Raw genomic sequence first — 21,692 nt, 5'->3', positions numbered from 1 at the left:
GTATGCAATCGATGTTGTGCAAAGCAATGCATGCTGAAAGAAATTAATTCTATTCATTAAAAACTGTGTGAAGTGCAAATACTTGTCTTTCAATGCACAGTGAGATTCAGGTGTAATTTGGTAGACAAGGAGGGGTTAACAAAGTATCCGTTACTGGAGAATAGTCCATCTCCAACTCAGAAATATAAAGAGACTGAAAGGATTATGTGACGGCCCCTTTAAAACCAAGCATCTATCTACACTGAAAGGAATACATTCATGTTCATGGAAAACCGGGCATACACACATACCTATAAGTACAGCTTGCAAGAAGGACCCTCATATTGAGTGAAAGTCACTTATGTTCAAAGACAGCCACACCCAGGTGTATTGAGAATGTGGTAAACAGATGGGTTCAGAACAAAGTCAATTAATTGCTGAAAACCAATTTCTGGTTCTAACCTATAGTAACGTATGTATGCAAGCATTTCTTTAAAACCATGACTTGCACATAATACACACCTTCATAAATTTATATTTGTACAGAAGAGTTAAATTAATAGAAAGAAATGTTCTGAGTTTAAGTAGGTTTTCTCTCACACCATACTTGTCTTGATACCAAAGAAAATAAAATGTTTGAACCATACATGGATTATGTGAAATGGTTCTATCGAGAAATTAGTTATGTTTTATAAAGAGGTCAATTCAAAATAAATTGTTAGAATTTCTAGTGTCTTTTAGATTACCATGATATTTAGAGGAAGACTTCATAATTGAAAGTGAATGCCTGAGTGGACATAGAATGGTGAGATTCATATAGTCGGGTAAAATTTTGTGTTGTTTCAGTATTTATGGTGGACAAATACAAAATTGTAGTGGTCTCCAGGATAAAGCTGGACACAAAGTTTATTTCTTCTTTTAAATGCATTATAGTTTTGACTACCTGAGTGCCTGTCCCTTGCCCAGAATTGTGGGGTGGGATTGTATAAATGAGAAGACTAGATTGGCATGTTAAATCTGCATGAGCCAATCTAAAAACAACATCAAAACTCAACATGTCCCATTTGGCTCTGATGTGGAGGTGAACTTTCAGTGATGGCTACTGAGTGGTGCTGTGCTGCGTGTTATTTTGCTTAACTGGGTTAATCTACTTTCACAATACTGCTTGAAATACAAAATAACCCAATGCTTGTTTTCAGGTGAAATGTTCTTCAAACCAATCCCAAATTCTTGTGATTATGTTTGGTAGACTTCTTGAGCAGGAAGTATACAAAAAACAAAACCATGCAGACTGTGCATCCCTTGGCGAGAAGCTTCCTGAATCCAAAGTATTAATAGTGATATAATCACTTAGGAAAGAAATGTCAATGTATACAGTCTAGTAGCAAATCATTATTATGGGAGTTATGAGATAAGAAACCACTCTTCCATGTTAGTAAAAATCAATACTTTTACAACAGCGATTAAAACAGTAAAGTTAATGTGGATTATGTTTTCTCTTATGGACATATACAACTCTTACCTTTGAGCGGTAAAGCGAATGTTGGTCCTCAGGATATTACACATTGGTGACCCATGACAATATCAAGGCATAAAGCTGAAAGCTGAGTCCCTTGACAGAGTCATGGAACTTTGGAGTGCCTTTCAATATTCTGTTTCATTTCAGTAGGTGTAATTTTATTCCTTGTAATTGTATTCCAGGAGAGGGTTCAGTGTCAACCTCCACCCCCATGCTGGTGGTGACTTTCTGTTTCTGAACCTTTTCTTTTTTACTTTTATTTCTCATCTTAATCCGCTTTATCCTTTTCTGCCTCAACTTGTATCAGTGTGTCCCTGAAGTTATTCTATGTTTGCTTTCATTGTTTTCTACTAGTTTTATTTTCCCCTCCTGTTTCTGCCTGCAGTTTACCTATTTGAACCTTTCTCCTTCTTCCCTGCTTTCAGTGACCCTACATGCTCAGTACACTTGTTGTTCTGATACATTTTAACCTTTCATCTAATTTCCCTGTCATTTTCTGCCCTTATCCTTCTTTTTTTAATAATTCCATTTTCGGTCATTTGATATCTGCTTTTTCTAGAGCTTTTCCAGTTTTGCAGTTACCATTTTATTTAGATGCTTTTTATACTCATTACTTTCAGACTTTTTTTTCATTTTTAAATTTCCTCTCCATTGCACTGAACAAAACACTTCCTTTCCAGAAACACAGAGGCAGTTCTCAAAATGAATCAGTAAGAGAATACTTCTGTCGGCTTTACGATAAAATATTAAAAACACACACATTTGTATATTTAGTTTAACAACTGTAGTTGTAGCACTTTTAGGGTGAAACAATCTGACGCAGCATAACCATCTAAATTCAGTGAAAAAATCTTTAGTTGAAGTGGCATTAAGGTGCTGATTTAATGCAACAAAACCCCTACATTTCTGCAGGTGTTTAAAGCTATGCCCCTGTCACTATGAGGGCCCATTGCACTGCCCTAAGCACACTGATGACATCACAAATGACATCATTGATGACATCACACTGCATCATCAGTGATATTACTGGTACAGCAGATCACGAGGAATAGTGAGTTGGTGGTAGTGGGGGACTGTGACGAGGAATAGTGAGTTGGTGGTAGTGGGGGACTGTGACGAGGAAGAGTGAGTTGGTGGTAGTGGGTACTCGGATGAGGAAGAGTGACGTGGTGTTGGTGGGGGACTGTGATGAGGAAGAGTGACTTTGTGGTGACAGTGGGGAACTGATGAGGTGGTGCCAGTGGGAGACTGGGACAAGTAAGTAAGAGTGATGTGGTAGTGAAGGGCTGTGACTGAAGAGTGGTTTGGCATTAGTGTGATACTGTGATGAGGGAGAATGTGTTGGTGGTAGTGTGGTACTGTGACAAGGAAGTGACGTGATGATAGTAGAGTACTGTGATGAGGAACAGTGAAGTGGTGCTAGTGCTGTACTGTGATAATGAAGCGTGAGGTGGTGGTATTGGGTGACTGTGAGGAGGAACTGAGACATGGCGTAGTGAGGACTGTGAAGAGGAAGAGTGAGGTTGTGATGGGGGACTGTGATGTGAAAGAGTGAGATGGTGGTAGTGGTGGCAGTGGGGTACTGCAACACCGAAGAGTGACATGGTGGTGGTGGGAGACTGTATGAGGGAGACTGCATTGATGGTAGTGTGGTACTGTGACAGGGAAGAGTGACATGGTGGTTGCAGGGGACTGATAAGAAGGATTGAGTTGGTGGTAGTGGGGTACTCTGAAGAGGAAGGATGAGCTGGGGTCTATAAGTAAGATTATAATAATTGTATAATGGCTCATTAATAATGTGCTTAATGCCTGTGTTGCTATGAGTTGCCTTGCTTCCAAGGCAAACACATTGCCCTCGAGCCATTCTCCTGGCCTAATTACTAATTACTAAATAGTATGAGTAAGAGGGATGTAGGGATACAGGTAGGTTTACTAATTTATTGTTACGAAGAAGAGGGAGTTGCAATAATATAGATTTGTTCCCTGCTGATCTCAATAGTGAACCGAGATCTTCACTGTTAAGGAACGTGAACATCTTGTCCAAATAAAACAAAGGGTAAAGTAAACAAGCATCGGCTTCCCATGGACGTTTGTTGCATACTTTTTTTATTTTAACTAATTAAGCAAATTGTGCCTGTGCTACACATTTAACAGTTCCAAAACAGTAATAGCACCATCAAACCACGCATTTTAAGTTAAATTAGAAAGGAATACCTGTAATTTGTTTATATTATAAAAGCTGATTTCTTCCTAGATTAACTTAAAATACTCCTCTATCCCTAACCCCTTTTCAGGAAAAGTCTGAAAATGTTGCTTTTCGAATGCCCCAGCCCCCTTTGCTTGACTATCTTTCTGTCCTGTCCTCTTGCTGAACTGTCTTTGTGTATATGTGCGCTTTGATGCCTGCAGGCTAGGATGCATTATAAATAAATAAATAAATAAATACATAAAATAATCTTGTGATTGCCACATCTCAATATGTTACAGTTTTGAATTATTTACTCTTTTTTTGCCATTTGTGCAGATTCTGAAACGCGGAAAAACACTTGAAAAATTGAAACAAAACTACACTATACCAAAGTCACAAACCTTTACAAATCATCCTTTCTTAGCCTGCTCACATCCTTCCCGGCTTCAAAACTGCCCTAATTACACCAGATTTTATCAATTTAGGGCACTTTTTAAAAATTGATTAGGAAACTAAAGGTGGTTTCTCCGAAATGAAAACCTTGGCACAAGCAATAAATCATGGAAGATTGAACTAACTTTTTGGTATATGGGCACCCTACTCAACGCCAAATAAAAAAAATAAAAAAGACTGGATGGATTTATGCCAAACCAACACAGTATTTCCTTTGAGCGCTTTGTGCATAACTTATTCCTTATTTGGCACAGATCCATCCACATGTGTGGGCTGCGCTCTTGAGCAAACATTGAAGCTTTTCCCCTATAGGAAAATTAATGTAAAAGTAAAAAAACACACCTTTTTTGTACCTTTATATCTTTTTAACTGTAACATGAATTTGCATAAAATCTTCCAGTGCTGAGTGTGCCAGGCCCCAATTTAGAAATGCCAAATGTCATGCTGACTGTCCTACCGATCAAAGGTTATTAGCCATAGAATTTTATTATTGCATTTCCTACGGATAATAGGTTTCATCTTAACTAACGTGTGACTAGCATCGTCCTATAATTAATCAGCCTGTGCCGTGTAATAAAGCATTATGGATTTTCTGAAAAGGGCCACTTACTCGTTCACCTATAAGCAACAGAACTGGCCACACACAAGTTCTTGCATATGTTTTTATGGAGCTTTGATCGGGTTGAAGTTCCTTGGGTTGTGCGGGCCCTGTGTATGCCTGTCACTAGTTGGACTGGCTAAAAGTTGCTAGTTATGGCCGACTTTGCCAACATCATCTTAACCTGATGATGCGGACAATGCCCAAAAGAGGGCCAGTTATCAATGCCATCTGTTTAATGAGCCCTGGCTCAGAGGTCCCTAAGGTGGCCAGCCAGCTGTCTGTCTCCACACTCAGATGGTAAGTGGATATGGGTACCTCTGTTTTCATCTCAATCGTACTACTAGAAAAACGCTCCTGTACTCTGCACGGGTTCTGTAGACAGGCATGATAACACACTCATCGATTGTTGAAAATCAGTGATCCTGTAGGTCAGTGTTCTGAGTCGCTTATCACTTGATGTACTTTGCACTCTGAAGTAAACTGCCATGGGAATGGGCCTGTGTGTCTGGCTGACAAACCCCAGTGCAGACGTGGAGGGGAGATGTGCGGAGTGCAGAGCAAACATCTTGGGAATGGTGCACCCAGGGCCTTGAAATGTGGTTCGGACAGTCCCTTTAGGACCTTTGAGTTTTGTTCCTCGTATCAAGACAATTTAAATTAGATTTGTCCAGTCCTTCTACAACCACATAGATATTTTGCCGATTTCAGGTAACTGTCTCATGTGTGAAGCGGCTGAAATCCAGGAAAAGGGGTGGGGTGTTCAAATGTCATGTATCCAGCAATGTACCCAGGGTCCTAACAGATAACTATGCAAAATGTTGGGAAGATTGGTGGAACAGTGTAAATTGTATAAGAATCAAACTAGAGGATTTTTTACTTCCTATTTAGAGAGATGACTGTCAGATGGAGAGGGTGATGCTGATCAAATATTCACTTAGGCATGTCAGGAAAGGCCCATTGTTACTCTGAAATGCACTAACTACCATTTACATTCCAGCACCAGTTGAAGAGGTTCTGTGAAAAAGGAAGTGTATTCATGCTATTCAAATGAATTAGAGTGTTTTGTAGGCAGAGACTGAGGCTCCCCTTGTATCTGTGACATTCGGTGCTCTTCGAATTGTGTGCAAAGTGCTCAGTACTTTAAGCAAAGTTAGCAAAGTTAAAGCAGTGATCAAATAGCCACCAGGTCCCTGCCACACATGCCTAGGCCTCCTTAAGGTGATCGCCATGCACTTACAGGACAGTCAATAATGACACTGACAGTACCAAACAACAATACCTGGTCCACGTAAAAACATTCAAAAGGACTCGATGCCGGACAAGCAAAATCCTAAATTCAGATGGCATCAAGGCTAATGAAGATGATGAAGGGAACAACAAAGTAATTTCCTCTCATCTCTTCTGAAATCCAGCAGAGAACCTCAAAAATTGGCTTGGCCCAAGGTAAGCGGACAACCTCTTAGATGCTGTCCAGAGGAAGAGAAATAGTGGTACTGAATAACATAGGCAACACTAAGATCAAATATGTGCCACACACGTGTTAAGTGCCCCATGATAACTGATTCTGACACACAATTTCAATGGTGGATATACACCTTCCTGAAATAGTTCCAGCACAAACCATAGCTATGGTAGCATCCCTGGACATCATATCAACACGATTGGATGCAGAAAGATGGGATGCTGAAAAATCATATGAAAGGGAGGAAATGAAGTGCAAAATGGAAACATTGAAAAAGATGTATTATAGCAGTCACATCCTCGAGAAGTGAGCAACGAATGCAGCCCTCTCCTCAAAGAGAGTAGGAAGAAGAGTGAAGAAATACGAAGATCAACAGGGTGGGCCTTGGACTCTCTCTCGCCAAACTATATCAAAAAAATATGAGAGCTTAAAGCAAAGTGATAACACCAAAATAAGGAATAATGCAGGGTGAAGAGGAGCTGCCTTAAACATTCTCCCTCAGACTACAGGTCTGTCTGCCAAACTTCCCTTGGACAGAAGAGAAAGAGGAGGTAGACCCACCACAAACCATAGCTGTAATAGCATATCTGGATATTGTGATGAATAAAGCTATTCAGTCGCTTCTCCCCAGTAGGGAGCCTTTTCATGTGAGGCTAGGGAGGTGAACCTGCAATGCAACATTCCCCCTAGGGAGGCAGTCAGTGGAAACTCACAGGGTGAGACTCCCCTCCTTGGGACAAGGACGCCCATTCCAATCAGGAACATGCTTTCCATCACAGTCAGGCTATATCAGTTTAGAGAAAACCAGACTTCTCCTACATCTGCTATTGCGACACCTTTGCAGAAGACAAATATCTGCCTGATAATGAGACGAGCAAAATCCTAAGAGTAAGAAAGAATACAAAATTGCCTGCACTGGGACGAAGAATTCCAAAAGGAGTTATGCTGAACTTAATTCGGACATAAAGAAAGAACTGTTTCTGGAAACTGGTGAAGCCCTGGAGCAGCATCATAAAAGGGGGAGGGGCCAGAGAATCAGAGAGATGCCGGGAGTTTTAATCCAGCTGGACAGAAGCTGGTAATCTGGAGAAAGCACCTTTCTCTACGTAGGTGAACATCTGGAACTCAGTACTGCCCGAACTACACTTTGCGAGCGGCAGACCTGATGGAGATCGCCAAATGATTAACTGTCCCTGGAGGCACATTCAAGAAAAAATCATGGCGGAGAGAAGCCATGGCTGGGACATGCCCGAGCCCAATCAGGACAGAGAGAGAGTACTTAACTGGTGGTGACTAGGAAGGAAAAGGAAAAACGATACCTTTCCGTGATGAGAACACATGGGGAGAAAGACACCGAAGCATGTTGGAGTGAGGAGACGAAGCAAACACAGCAGCCATTCTGATGAACCACAGAGGAACGCCAAAGACAAGTGCCGACTTGGTGATGTAGCCCTATTACACTACAACATAACGGGGAGAGTGGGAGACCTGGATGACAAGGCACATATAATGAGAGGCAGAATAATAGTACTCATAATCGCAACAATAGCAAATATAAAGCTTTGAATAAGCCTACTCATCCCATTGAGTGTGAATACATTAAGAAGAGTGAGAATCACACAGGGACTTGGCCTACTCGTCCCAGTGATTGTATAAATAATATGAATAGTGAGAACTATTCAGGAACTCAACCTATTTCTCCCAGTGAATGGAACACTTATAAAAGGACTGAAACAGATCACTGGGTACTGAAGTGGGAGAATGGGACAAGACCCACCCTCCAATCTCATCCAGACCATGGCCTAGAGGATTACGGCCCAGACACCCTCTATGAGACGAGTTTGTCTATTTACCAGATGATAAAATACCCTGGTTCAGAAAGTTACACATAAGAGGAGCATGCCCACCAGCATGCCAAGCTCAGGCCGATGCCTGCGACATGGACGCTTGCGACATGGATGAGCTCGACTAAGAACAACAGCCACAAGTATCCACATCATTAGAGATGCCATAACGACATAGCCAACAGACGAGAACACACGCGCCACCATGCACACTGGTCAGTCACACACCAACCTACACGAAGGACATACTCAGTGCTATGACGTAGGTGACTGACACACCCACTGACGTGCATCATTGTTATTTTTCTTTACATAGGCCTTTTTTCAGCACCGCAGAAACGCAAGACGCCGAAGAGCTAGTGTACATGCTTGCTGACACTTCTTCCGCCACCCATCCCTATGACGACACCACCATGTATATCTAATGCTGCATGTGACACTCTGTCGACCCGCGATCTTCATGCTATGGATTATGTACCACCACCCATGAACTAGGCCTGAGTAGGCCGCAAGCAAGAGTCCCCAGGCAGGAGCATCGCAATGAAAATCCTCTCAGAACAAGAGTACAAGTGCTGACCATGCAGGACAAGCCCCCAGCGAGAGCTCACAGCCAAGGACACGATGTTGCAACTCTCATGTCGCGAGCCCAGCGCCAAGGTTACACCTGTAAGTGCCAAGCCCTCAGAGACGAAATACAAATCTAATGCTCATAATTCTGCTCCAGCTACAGTCTCTCCACATATGACCAAGCCGAACTAATAAAGTGCCAAGCTCACGAGACAGGAAGCCGCCAGAGTCCCACGTCTGGGACACAGGCTGCAACAACAAAGCGGCAAGATGGACACCTACAGCGATGGGAAAGACCCGTCCACAAGCCCATGAGCGGATCTTTCCATTGTCTGCACAAACACATAGTTGCACATTGTTGCTAATGACAGGTACACCGCGAGCTGGGAACGGCGATGGTCCCAGGCTTGGGGGCTCGCAGGAGAACCAATCAGAATACAGGGGGGCTTATAACTGATGCCATTACTCTTAGCCAATCACCAAGGGTCCCTCTGTAACAATTCTAAAGTAACAACTGCAAGGGACAACCCAAGCGTACCACCTGACCTATCCTCATCTACTAATATTTCTTTCCATATGTTACCTATACTAACCCTACCACTCGGGGAACCAATCCAGAGTGGCTGTAGGTTTTGTGCTAACTTTCCTAGGTGACGCGAGTAGCGTGTCATACTGCCGTAAAAAGGGCCTGCAAGCTCCACTACGAGTGAGAATCCCGTCGGATGCATACGAACCGAGACTCATCCCTGCCGTTATTATAATAAACTGCAGTACCGCCTTGCTTCTTGTGTGTGTCTCATACTCCTTTTGGGGACACGGGAGGAGTTGGGGCATCCCCAGCCCGGAGGTCGGCGGATGGCTCAGCCGGTCCCGGGAGAATCACCCTGACAGTACATTACACAAATCCCAGTGTGAAGACAAGAATACCACAAGGGATAATAAGTAATAATCTAGGAGCTACGAAACTGGAGGAACTGGTGTCAGGAAAAGAATAGTTTCCAACAATAGTTGAGAGGAGCAGAATAAATATTCAGAGCGCCTAGAGAGAGGAACTTGAGAGCTCAAACAGAACTAAAGAAAGGGACGTGGAGAAATCCTTTGAAATAACTAAATGAACTGGTACAAGAAATACTTGAAGACACTATACTGAGAAACACTTGCTAGCAACGCAACCCCAGGAGAAAGGAGTAATTCTCCTTGTCTTTAGTTATTTAGGATAAGTGGTAGGGTCAGTAAGGGTTAGCTTTTGGATAGAAGACAGACTTACTTTGGACTTTAAACCAGACAACACACACTGTATTTAGGTCTGTTAGGTTGGGAAGTCTTAGAATAGGGAAAGTTAAGTATTTTTCTATTGGTTTCAATAAACATCCCTTAACATGGAAAATCTTGGTCTGCCCCCTTCTGACCCACCACAATACCATAAGCACAAGATGCACATCATCATCTACTTTTTATCTTCAGCCACAGAAATCAAACATGACATAAAATCCATGCCAATGGAGAATGATGAGCAGGGAGAGATGAAAATAAATAAATGTCAGGCCATTACCAACAATGTAAAGTAGCGAAGTATGGACCCTGGGAAGCTCTATACAACACAACTGCATCCTAGCTAAGAGCCTGTATATAAGGAAACAGAATTGGCCCGGCCATGAATCAAACATAAAAAGAGTCATTTAGTCTTGGCTGGCATACCCTCTGAGTCACATAGTGAATTTTAAAAGCCTATTTCTGCTTTCACTTTATCTTCCCTTTCATGATTTTGGCTTTTCTTGCTTACAAATTGGTTCATTCATAATCCTCATTTTCACATCCGCCCCCTTTGTATTTTTCATGGTCAACTATTAGTTCAGCTTTTACAGAGAGTCATGGTTTTATACTTTGTTTCACCCTCTATGAGATCTATATTTTTAAGGTTTTATGACATGTTGCCTTATGCACCAAAGTCCTGATGGCTAAAGTGTGTAACTAAGCAAACTCTCTCTTCCTACAAGGGCAATGTATAACGACAAGGTCGGGATATTACTGCTATTAAACAACTGAGAGGTGATGTAATATGTCCCCTCACTCAATGTGAGAGCTCTGATGAAGGCTCTTCCAGATTGTATCAGCTTGCAAACTGTGCCCCCTGATATGAAGGATGGTGCCCTCTCCACCCTCAAACAACCTGTCTGACTTCACGTCAACCCCCAAACCTAACTTACTCCCCACTCTCCATAGCCACACCATCAATTAGCTTATGTATTTGTCAACACAACATGGCTGCCCACTCCCAAATCTGCAGCTCATCCTGTCATGCCACCAGCCAGTCTGCTAGTCTCATAGAAAGGGGGGGAAGGACTAGGAGTAGTTATTTTCTTCTGGTTCCCTCAGTGGCAGATTTGTATTGTATTATTTTAAACTTTGTATAATGGCCACAGCACCATTTGACAACATTCAAGAAAATTAATTGGAACCTGAGAATGCTTGCCAGGTGTAAAAAGCTACATGGGGATGTGGAGACAATGTCACCACAACTTTTGTGATGATCCATCAGATGGCATCAATTCTCTCGAGGGGAGAAACCCTCTCCATGAGGCTAGGGAGGTGAGGCTGCTAACCTATAGCCCCCCAGTGGCGATAACATGCAGAAGGTTCTTTTTGAAAGAGAGACTCCTCTCCTACGGATAAAGATGCAATTGCAAGGCACAACCCCCTTAAATCCCAACCCGTTAGGCTGACCAGAGGACCAAAACCTTATGGCTCTAAGCTCATGACTAAAACAATGTGTTACTGGGAAACATCAAACCACCCTGATGCTACAAGCGACCAGACAAAATACCAATAAAGCTGTAGTCAATGAAATGGACAGTATGTCAGGAAGGGCCCTACTATATCATGGAGTCAAAAACAAATGAAGCCAGAAGAGTACCAGGAAAGGTACTGAGGAGAGTACTTGAGACAGTACCAAAGAGCAAGAAGGAGAGAAAGAACAAAGAGGATGAAGAAGAAGAGTGAGAGCAAGTTGAGGCTGGAGAGACTGTCTCATGGATGAGAACAGAGACCAAGTAGGAGGCTGAGGTTGAGAGAGTGAGAAAGAACGAGACGGGCTTCGCAATCGAGGCCAAGCATATAACAGAAGGAAGAACACGATGGCCCGATAGAGGGGCGTGGAGTCTGTCATTCAGGATAATGCACAAGGATGCACAGTAGGCCACTCCAGTGTCGGGAGGGGAGGTAGAAGCAGAGACTGGAGAATGTGCTCTGTATAAAGAACAAATGCCAAATGTTATCAGAACTACACTTGGTGGCATGCAGGTGAAAATAGGATCGCAACCAAGAATGAGTGGCCTTTCGCCCCAGCGAGATGAATTCCCCATACGAGATGAAAGCATCACCCCAGAGTGCCGGCAGAGCTCCCGGCAGAAAGACAAAGTGTTACACCAGTGGTGTGACCTGTAGTGGTTCAACAGCCTAGTCCGACATCCAGGCTGAGACCGTTACCCCAGGCTTGCTACAGAGAAGTGAGAACAAGCCCTGGAAAACTGCGGAGTTGCCGGTGATGCCCATGTCTATATGAGAAGGACGGTCAAAGCTACTATTGTTATCTGAGAAACGATCAGTGCGAGTCTCCAAGAATTGGCACCCCATTATAGATGAGGCTGACAGCATCAACCGAAATCCTACCTACCCGATGAATCATCCGACCCCAATACAGCTAAAAGGTGTTAATGAAAGTCTGTGTGGGAGCAGACAAGCTGTTTAAGAAACTCTTTAGATATTTCCATAAACTTGAGACCTCAACTCCCTGAATCACCATAAAAGGGGGATATCTAATTGAACCTGGAAAGTACAACAGAGGAGCCTAAAAGAGGTTGAGGCCAGAATATCGAATAGCTAAGGAATCCCCTGCCAAAGGAGCGAATCACTGTCAACCCACTGAGCTATCTTAAGGGCTATAGTTTTATTATCGTCTATAGTAAACTGAGCAATTACATGAATGAAAGCAAATTACACTCTGTAGTGCATACCATTAAATTGGTAACTGAGAGTTAACAGCAGTCCAGTTCATCTGCAGGTCTGGTGCAAAGTTGGCCACATGTTAAGCCTGCATGAATCTACTTTTCAGGCTTTAGATGTTCGCAAAATACATACCACTGGGAGGGTTCATAACTGTGTATTGAAGAATTTAGAGTAGCGCAGGGAAAGCAGCGCACTCACATGGCATCCCGTACTCTGAGCACTCCTTACTTCATAAATGCAAACAAACATACTGAACACCATGCCACAGAGAATCACCATAAAAGGGAGATATCTTATCGACCCAGGAAAGTACAACAGAGAAGCCTAAAAGAGGTTGAAGCCTGAACATCGAATAGCTGTTGAAACCCCTGCTAAAGGAGATAATCACTGTCCACACCCCAAACTCATCTAGGGCTCGACCAGTGAGCCAAACTTCAATGATCTTCAGTCATTTGTCTGTTACACATTGATGATTGGTTAACACCAGGACCTACCAAGACACTTATTGTTGTTATTTTCTTTGTGCTTAAATAAACAGAAAGAAATAAGAAAACCTTTCAGTATATAAGCTATAAAGAAACAGAGAAGCCAGTAAACCATGTTTGTGATACAATTCCCTGAACAGTCCCGCAGGAGGTTGGGACGGGGAAGTCGAGAGGTACTCCAGGAACAGCTTCATCGTCCTAGTGGGGCGGATCAAGAATTGCGCAAAAACCTAGTCTATGAAAACCTCCCAAAGGGAGCTTCAAGCCTTATTAAGAATTGAGAAAGACATTGGGGAACCAACTAGGAGAAGGGAGGCATTCTCCCAGCCCTACAAGAGCTTTATGTGAATGTTTATTTTCTGTTAGGTTATGGAGATCCAAGAACATTTGTAGAACTTTTTCTTTGAACATCCTGAGAGGCATTTGGATGCTTTACATCCAGGAGAAGGGAGTCATTCTCGGGTTTACGAACAGTTGCTGTTTTGTTGTAGTGACAGGGATAGGGACGTTGAATTTTTATTTTGACTCACACAGACTTACGGACGAGCACCTAAGTTTCTTTAGTTTAGGTAGGGAATTCCCTCAGAGTTAGAGATAAATAAGTTTGGTTTTGGTTTTCATTTAATAAAAGTCTATAAAAACAACTATTGCACTACTTGTTCAGCATCTTCATTCCTTGTTGCCACACTTGAGCTCTGGGCTATTACTTGGTAGTAAAGCTCAGGGACATCATTTCACCAAAATGCCAGGGATAGTGGAATTAACATCACACGAACCTTGACCTCTGATGACATCACATGAAGTGATGTCATTTGACGCCACCCTGAAGTGACATCACAGGAAGCGATGGAACATGACCTTTCAGCCCTTCAAAAAATCACATAGCATTGTTCCTAAGTACACTACGGAAAATATGGTTGTGATATTCACCGTTACGCATTTCATACAAGAATGGATCACCATATGTATTGTTAATATCAGTGTGTATAGGCCCATATTACAAATTGCTGTGAATACAAACAGACGTCCAAGGCCAAATGATAATGATGTGTTATTATATAGCACCTACGCTTCAGCACTTTATTTAGAACGAATATACATTCAATATCACTCAACCTGTGTTGGTACTCATTTATCAACCTTAGGAGGATGAAAGGCTGAATCGACCTTGCCGGAATTCAAACCTGCAAACTGCAGATCACACCTACATTGCAGCAGCTATTTCTCAACCCACTGAGCTATGTGAAGGGCTATAGCTATAATATCGGCTATAGTAAAATGAACATTTACATGTCTACAAGTTCTCAAAGTCAGGAAGCAAATTACACTCTGTAATGGATAGTTAACTGAGAGTTAACAGCAGGATAGGTCATCTGCAGGTCTGGTGCAAAGTTGGCCACATTTCAAGCCTGAATGAATCTTACTTTTCAGGCTTTAGAGTTTCGTAAAATACGAAACATTGGGAGGGTTCATAATTGTGTATTAAAGAATTTAGAGTAGCGCAGGGAAAGCAGAGCACTCACATATCAACCCGTACTCTGGGCACTCGTTACTTCATACATGCAAACAAACATCCGAACACCATGCCACATGGATAGGGACGATAGACACATTACAACAAAATATTAATTATGGCTCAATGAAATCAAGGGCCACTTTGTGTCCTATGGTCAAACATTTCTACACTGTATACAATCTGTTAGGCACAAGGAAGTGACTGAGGACACCGAAATGGAATATCTTGTCAGGATCGTAACAGAGACGACGGCAGATATAAATGTGCTGTTTCTGCAACTTGCGAAAAGCAAAATACATAGGGCCTCATTACGACTTTGGAGGCAGCCATGCCTGCCTCCAAAATTGGGTCCGGGTTCCCTGAATGGGGAAATACCGGGCCATTCCGAGTATGGAGGGCCCGGTATTTCCTCCTTCAGGGAACCCGGGACCGGTCCTTCCCCATTCCCATTCGAGCCCTCATATGGCTCAATGGGAATGGGGAGGGAGCTAACAATGGGCCCATTACGAACGGGCCTATTATTAGCTCCCTGGTCCCCTTGCGGGACCCGCTATGGATGTCTGGAAAAACCAGATGTCGAGAGCGGGTCCCGCGAGGGGACCTCGTAATAGTGCGGAGTGGGTTTAACGGCACCAGCACCATTACCGGCGCCGTTAAACCCATTCTGCACAAGTTATAATGAGGCCCATAGTCCTAACTGGATGCTTAGTCTACTCTAAATGCTCTTTGGATGTTTCTGTCTGCATTATGAATTTCAGATGTGTTTGTTCGTTTGTTTTATTTATTTGTATAGCGCTCCGGACCCGTAGGTAGAAGGGCGCTTAAGGAAGCGGTTACAGGCATGAGATATACATTTACATAGTACAACAATTTACATAAATTACATTAGGAACAGACTAAATCAGTGGCTCGCCTCCTGAAGTGTGCCTGAAACAAACCTTTAATGAGTATAACAATTCCAGGAAGCCAAATTATTTGTTTTTCCTATTCTTTCTTATTTAGGGTCACTACTCAAAGTGTTACCCTTGTGGAACCCCCCTGTTGTTTTTTTAAGAGGCCTGAACAAGTAAGCCAGCCACACCAGAAAGAAAGAGTCACATGGCGCTGGACATAGCCCAAGAGCTTATATTTTTGTTTACATTTTATTTTTTTAGGGGTAGCAAGGGAGACCTCAGGGGTAGCCCCAGATGACGTCCCTGGTAAAACTCTCCATCATTGCAATTATTGCTGAACTATGGCATGGAAGACCTAGATTATGTTGGGGTACTACGATTTCAACATCCCACTAATACAATGTATAAGATAATTTCTAAGAATTTGGTAGACAGACTAGATTTGGTTATTTTGGAGATAGTGGCCTTATTTCAAAAGGATCCACCTCACAATAATTGTTACATCTATTTAATACCCTGAATTAGAGAGATGCACTGTAGTTCACAAATTGCCATGAAGTAGATTCAGTCCTTCCAATCGGAAGGTAGTCAACAGCAAGATTGGCCCATCTAATTCATTGTAACTAAAACTTATAACATAAGAAAAAGGCAGCCAATAAATACATGTATGATAAAGAGAAATAGATGAAGAATAATTAAGATTAAACAGAATACGAAAATCACAGTTTAGGATTGTGCCAGATTGCCCTGTTTTTTCATTTGTATTACATAAAAAGAAAATGTACAGATAATCCCATCACAGGAAGGGAAATCTGCTAATTAGATCCCCTTTTTTCTATGTTTGCTGCCAAAAGTACAGTGTAGATGTGTGTGCTGCTGAATCAATTATCCTGTCCTGCAGCGCCTGCTCTCCAGTGGCACCGAGTAGGTTCAGAGCTCACAGGTGCCCATGTAACAGCTGCAGTTACAGCCAAAAATTGCAGCCCAGGGGCTGCATTTAAAATATTAACATATGCACATCTTTTCCCAAATCACATTACTATGAGAGCTGCTATTCTGGTGGCACATTAAAGTGTACATATAAATCATTGACTGTAGCCCTGGTCTAGCCCCTCTTTGATCCTATGTGGGGGCAGGCAACACCATCCCCAGTTAGACAGCCACTCCATAGGAAGCTGTCCTGGGAACAGGAATCAAAGGGATCAACATTCACAAAAGGACTAGTCTCAAATGATGGTGCTGAATACCAAAAGGGCTTTTGGTGCTATTAACAAGGGAAAGGATGGGTTAAGTGCAGATAGTGGAAGCTTAGACTAGCTGGAGGAAAGTTCCACCATCTTGATTTCTCTCTTTGTCTTTCTTCCTTTATCCTCTACTTCATTTACCATAAAGCACTTTGGGTGTGATGTGAGAAGGCAACGTCCACGTGTTCCAAGAGTAGGGATTGGACCTTTAAAGCAGGTTGTTTTTTTCCAATCACTGATAGTGTTTTGCCTTTCAAAGAATGGGTCGCCCACTCCTTCTCCAATACAATTTGGAACAAACACCTAAGGTAGAGTTCACTGGACCTCTGTTAGGAGAGTTGACCTTTTTAAAGCCCTCCTTCAGAGGTGAACACTGAGTGTCCAAGGCAGAGGCAAGCTCATCTGCCCAAACAACCATCAGGGCATCCAGGAGTCACCATGCTGAAAGACCCCTAAAGGTGTGTGCCAGTGTCTGGGAGCCCAACAACAAGGACTACTCTTATCCCTGAAACCCTAGAGTGGGACTGACAGCACCTGAAAGCCAAGAGAACCACATTCCGTCGGTTCCGCAGTTGAACCGATTTGACCCTTGAAACAAGCTTGTTCGACCGCATAGAAACAAAAGGCCCCTCTGGTGTCCCTTTGGAACTAGACTAAATTACGAAACACTGTTTTACAACCTTCGCCCCAATTCTTTAATCAGAGTGAATTCTTTAATCAGAGTGCTGCACCTTGCTATCTTCACCTTTTCTGTGTGGGAGATTTGCGTAGTTATTTTTTCAGATGGTGTGTTTAATTAAACTCTATGGGCCTCATTACAAGTCAGGTGGTAAGGGGTTAACGGCGCCGGTAAAGGTGCCGGTGCCGTCAACCCCATACCGCCTGATTACGAGGTCCCCTTGCGGGACACGGTCTGCACGTCTGGTTTCACCAGGCGTGCAGAGCGGGTCCCGCGAGGGGAAGAGGGAGCAAACAACGGGCCGCTCGTAATCGGCCCGTTGTTTGCTCCCTCTCCCATTCCCATTCAGCCCTATGGGGGCTGAAATGTGAATGGGGAAGGCCTGGGTGTGGGTTCCCAGAGGGAGGAATTACCGGGCCCTCCGAAGGCGGAATGGCCCGGTAATTCCTCATTCTGGGGACCCAGACCCAATTTTGACCGCAGCTATGCCGTCAATAGCGGCATGGCTACCGCCAAAATCGTAATGAGGCCCTATATATTTATATAGAACCTTGATTGGACATTCCCTTTATTTTGGACTGTTATATTTCACTGGTTGGGTCGCTACTGGATCACATTCACATCCCTCTTGAGAGTCGAACTTTCCCTCTGGACTCATTACTACAGAAGGCAAATTGAGTATGTTATACGGGGAGCGGCTAGTCATATATAATCCACTTCATAGATTTCAAGTTTGATTCAGTAGCTCAAAAACATGCAAGAATCTAAAATAATAGAAAACGTACTAGCATCAGGTTTTGGTCCAGCAGTACATAGCCCTACATAACAGCCAGATACTAGCCATCAAAGGCACAAGCTTAGCAGTGCAAATTTCAGATATGGCAGGACTATCGGCTTATCAACATACATCTTTCACATTTTGATAACTGTGCATGGCACTGTCAGATGTCCTAGCATGTCCCATATGTCATTGAGACTGAATTCCAAAACAACAGTGTCTTAGTCAAATATATAAAAGTGGTAAACAATCTTGATGATCTGCTAGAATCCCTCAACTACATGAAAGGTCGCTCCCTCATCCATGTACTTCCTTCACCGAATGGCCTTTATTAAATGTTTCAATTTCTTACCTAACCTTCTAAGGTCTTGGTGATGAGCTCTGTAACCACCTTCATTATAGGAACAGTAGGTTCCAAGGGTTTCCTGAATATCTAGTGCAGAGATGCAGAAGATCTGCAATGTGTCTGGAAACCACAAAGTATGTTCCAATTTCAAGATATGCCCCTAACTATCTCCTGTTCGGTAAAAGTGCAAGGGCCAGCAGAAAGCTTCCAGTTTGTGATTTTATATTTATGTCCCATCAATAGCCACTGTCCATTTCAAAGACCTTGAAAATCTGCCTTATGTTGAAGTTGTTATGATGACAGAGTGATGTGGCCAAGAACACACCTCGATGAAGTCACTGCATTCGAATTTTGGTTGAACATGATTTAATTTCCTCTACGTAAATATCAGCATTAATTTTTGCCTTTTCTCCTATACCTCAGTCATTGAATCATAATAATTGAATATACCACTTATGCATAATCCTTCTGCAGTGTCTTACATTGTGGCATTTATGTAATATAACAAATGGAACATGAGCACCTGTCCATGTATCAGGCAAACCATCCCACGCCTCCGTCATTGTGAGGTCACTTGAGCATTACCTTTGCATCTTTGCTATAGGCCAGCAGCTTGTCTTCTTCCTTGGGATGGAAAACCAGCGTCTCCACAGAGAACGTGATCGATTGTTTTTGGAACGACGATCCTTCATCAATACTGGTGAAGAGGGTTTGATCCCGGTCATTAAGTGAAGAACTGACGAGAATAATCTGCAAATGAAACCAATAAAATACATTGAGTTAACTGCTAATGACAAACATATGAAGTACTGTATTCTAGTGCATGCACTGTTTTATTTACAGAGCATGCACTCGCAAAACATCGTTATATTAATATTAAAGACAGGTAAGGACTACCAAATCAATTGAGTCAGTGCGTTTTTCCCCATGAGCTTGAGCACAAGCAACTTTACCTATTATATTTGCTCTTATGTTACATTTACATCTCATACAAAACACTATGGAAAATAACTAACTAAAAAGAATGTCAGGGTTCTTGTTTATGGCAATGGCAATAATAACGTGCTAGTTTCCCATTGTCCACATGCATTGGGACATGTCTAAAAATAGAGCCCAAATCTACAGTGTATTTCTGGCCTGGCAACACAATTGCTAGCTGTATTTTGTAGAAATTGTACATATACCTAGAACTGAATAAGTGCATTAGTTCATATTAGTCATTGCATCGTTGTGTTACAGAAACATCGGAAAATGCACTTTGCTTCGAGAGAGATTCAGGGGTTAATTCATGGAATCAAGCGCAGAAGTGGCGCACGCAGCTGGCGCACAGAGGGAGCGTGCACCAGCTTGCGGCAGCCGCGTGCACCAAAATCCCTTTTCACGCATCGTGAATTAATGGATTTCCCCATCCATATCCAGCTGTGGCGCAGCGCGGCGCAGTGACCCGGCAGCAGCGCCAGTTACGCCCCTAACCCTGCCCCTTGAGCCAAAAACAGCCGCCCAAATCCCCTACATGGCGCAAAGGCCAGTGGACCAGCAGACAGCCCACCAACAACGAAATCACGTTAAAAACGCAACTCACCAAGCTCGCAGCAGCTCAATTGCATGTAAAACTCCTCGTGCACCCCTCGGAATATGCGTACTCCTCGCGCGCCAGCCCAATCGCGTGTAAAACTCCTTGCGCACTCCTTGGAATACGCAAACTCCGCTCGCGCCAGCCCAATCGCGTGTAAAACTCCTCACGCACCCCTCGGAATACGCGTATCCGCCTGCGCCAGGCAAATAGCATGGAAAAAGTGCTCCCTGTGGTGTGGACTGCCTGCGGGGCATGCCCAGGGGTGATGGGCTTCCTGCGGGGTATGGTCAGGGGTGTAGGGTGGTCCCCTGTGGTGCGGGCTGCCTGCAGGGGGTGGATGTGGCTCCTCACCACACTGGTGTGCAAATTTGGGGGCACGCGAGTGAGCTTTAAAAACGATTTCACTGGTGCGAGCAGGGTACGTGGATTCCGGGGTACGCGCGTGATCTTTACGCGCGATTTCGGTGGAGCAAGCAGGGTACGTGGATTCCGTGGAGACCGACGCGTTTGTTTTTCCTACTTTGGGGTTCACACGTGATTACTACACAGCGGGTACAGTGCATACACGTATTTCTTTTCCAGGCAAGGCAGACAGTGAGTCGCGCACTCTATTGCACCCTATTTTTCCCTTAGCGGGTGCCCCTGTTTGTCGCGTACCCCATTTATTAAGATCATAGTAGCCCGTGTGTTAATCGTTTACGCTTCTTTGTGTTCCTGAGTGCCACAGCATACTGCGTGAGGTTTTTTTACACGCGCGTGGGCTACAGTGGTTGCATATATGTTTTTCTTGTATTTTTGGGGTGCCTGAGCATTGCATGACCATCATTTATCCCCAGGGTCCAGAGGCAGCCTTGCGGGAGCACAGGGATGCGTCTACCATCATGTAACCTGCCCCCTTCTCCCCAATTGCCCAGGACAATTGTTCAGTGCCCCTCCCATTATCATAAGTACATCTGTGTCATGGTTGGGAGGCCACCAATGGTTAAGGGGGGGCTCAGCTGGGCGTCCTGCCAGTGTTGGGAGTGGTATGGCACGTGGCCAGGGTGACCAGGGAGTAGGGTGGCCGCAGAGCGGAAAGTGGCAGGGGTGCAACACAGGGGCAGAATGTCCAGCCACGTGCTGGTGCACCCATGCCACCACCCCTTGCGGCTCCAGGTGATGCTGCTGTTGCATCTGACCCTGGCACCCTTGCGACCCGACAGTCAGTAACATGTGCTGATACAGGCCCACTGGTAGTGGTAGCTGCAGGTGCAGCTGTGGCGACCACCACAAAGCCCGCCACCCGCCAGGGTTACTCGTAATATGGCGGTACGGTATGGATGGCACCAGTGACGTACCGGCATCGTCTATGGCGTACCGCCATACTCATGATGACTCCCTTTGTATGTGTGGGAGATTTTTTCCAAGTGAGTTTATCAGGTTCCATGTCAGGTGTGAATGTCTCGTGCCTGTTTACATTTCTCACGTTGCACTTAATGGCGATAGTGTCATGTGTTGTGCATTTGGTTGGCTGTTTAGCTGTTGCATGCCATGTCATGGCATAGAGGACCGGGGTCA

The 21,692-nt window shown here is 43.7% G+C and overlaps 1 protein-coding gene across 3 annotated transcripts in view; it reads right to left on the bottom strand.

Moving 5' to 3' along the window:
• SORCS2 (sortilin related VPS10 domain containing receptor 2) overlaps positions 1 to 21,692 on the bottom strand; it is a 2,879,055-nt gene that overhangs the window by 1,071,366 nt on the left and 1,785,997 nt on the right. For all 3 annotated transcript variants that reach the window (XM_069632008.1, XM_069632006.1, XM_069632007.1), the window contains exon 4: positions 19,145 to 19,309. In XM_069632008.1, coding sequence (XP_069488109.1) covers positions 19,145 to 19,309 — 165 coding nt within the window. The remainder of the gene's footprint in view (positions 1 to 19,144; positions 19,310 to 21,692) is intronic.

Source organism: Ambystoma mexicanum, chromosome 6q (genome assembly GCF_040938575.1).
Source record: "Ambystoma mexicanum isolate Mex_15411 chromosome 6q, UKY_AmexF1_1, whole genome shotgun sequence".
In the NCBI taxonomy this organism is placed as follows: domain Eukaryota; kingdom Metazoa; phylum Chordata; class Amphibia; order Caudata; family Ambystomatidae; genus Ambystoma; species Ambystoma mexicanum.
Note: the sequence above shows the minus strand (reverse complement) of the source record. Positions and strands in the feature narration are given on the sequence as shown.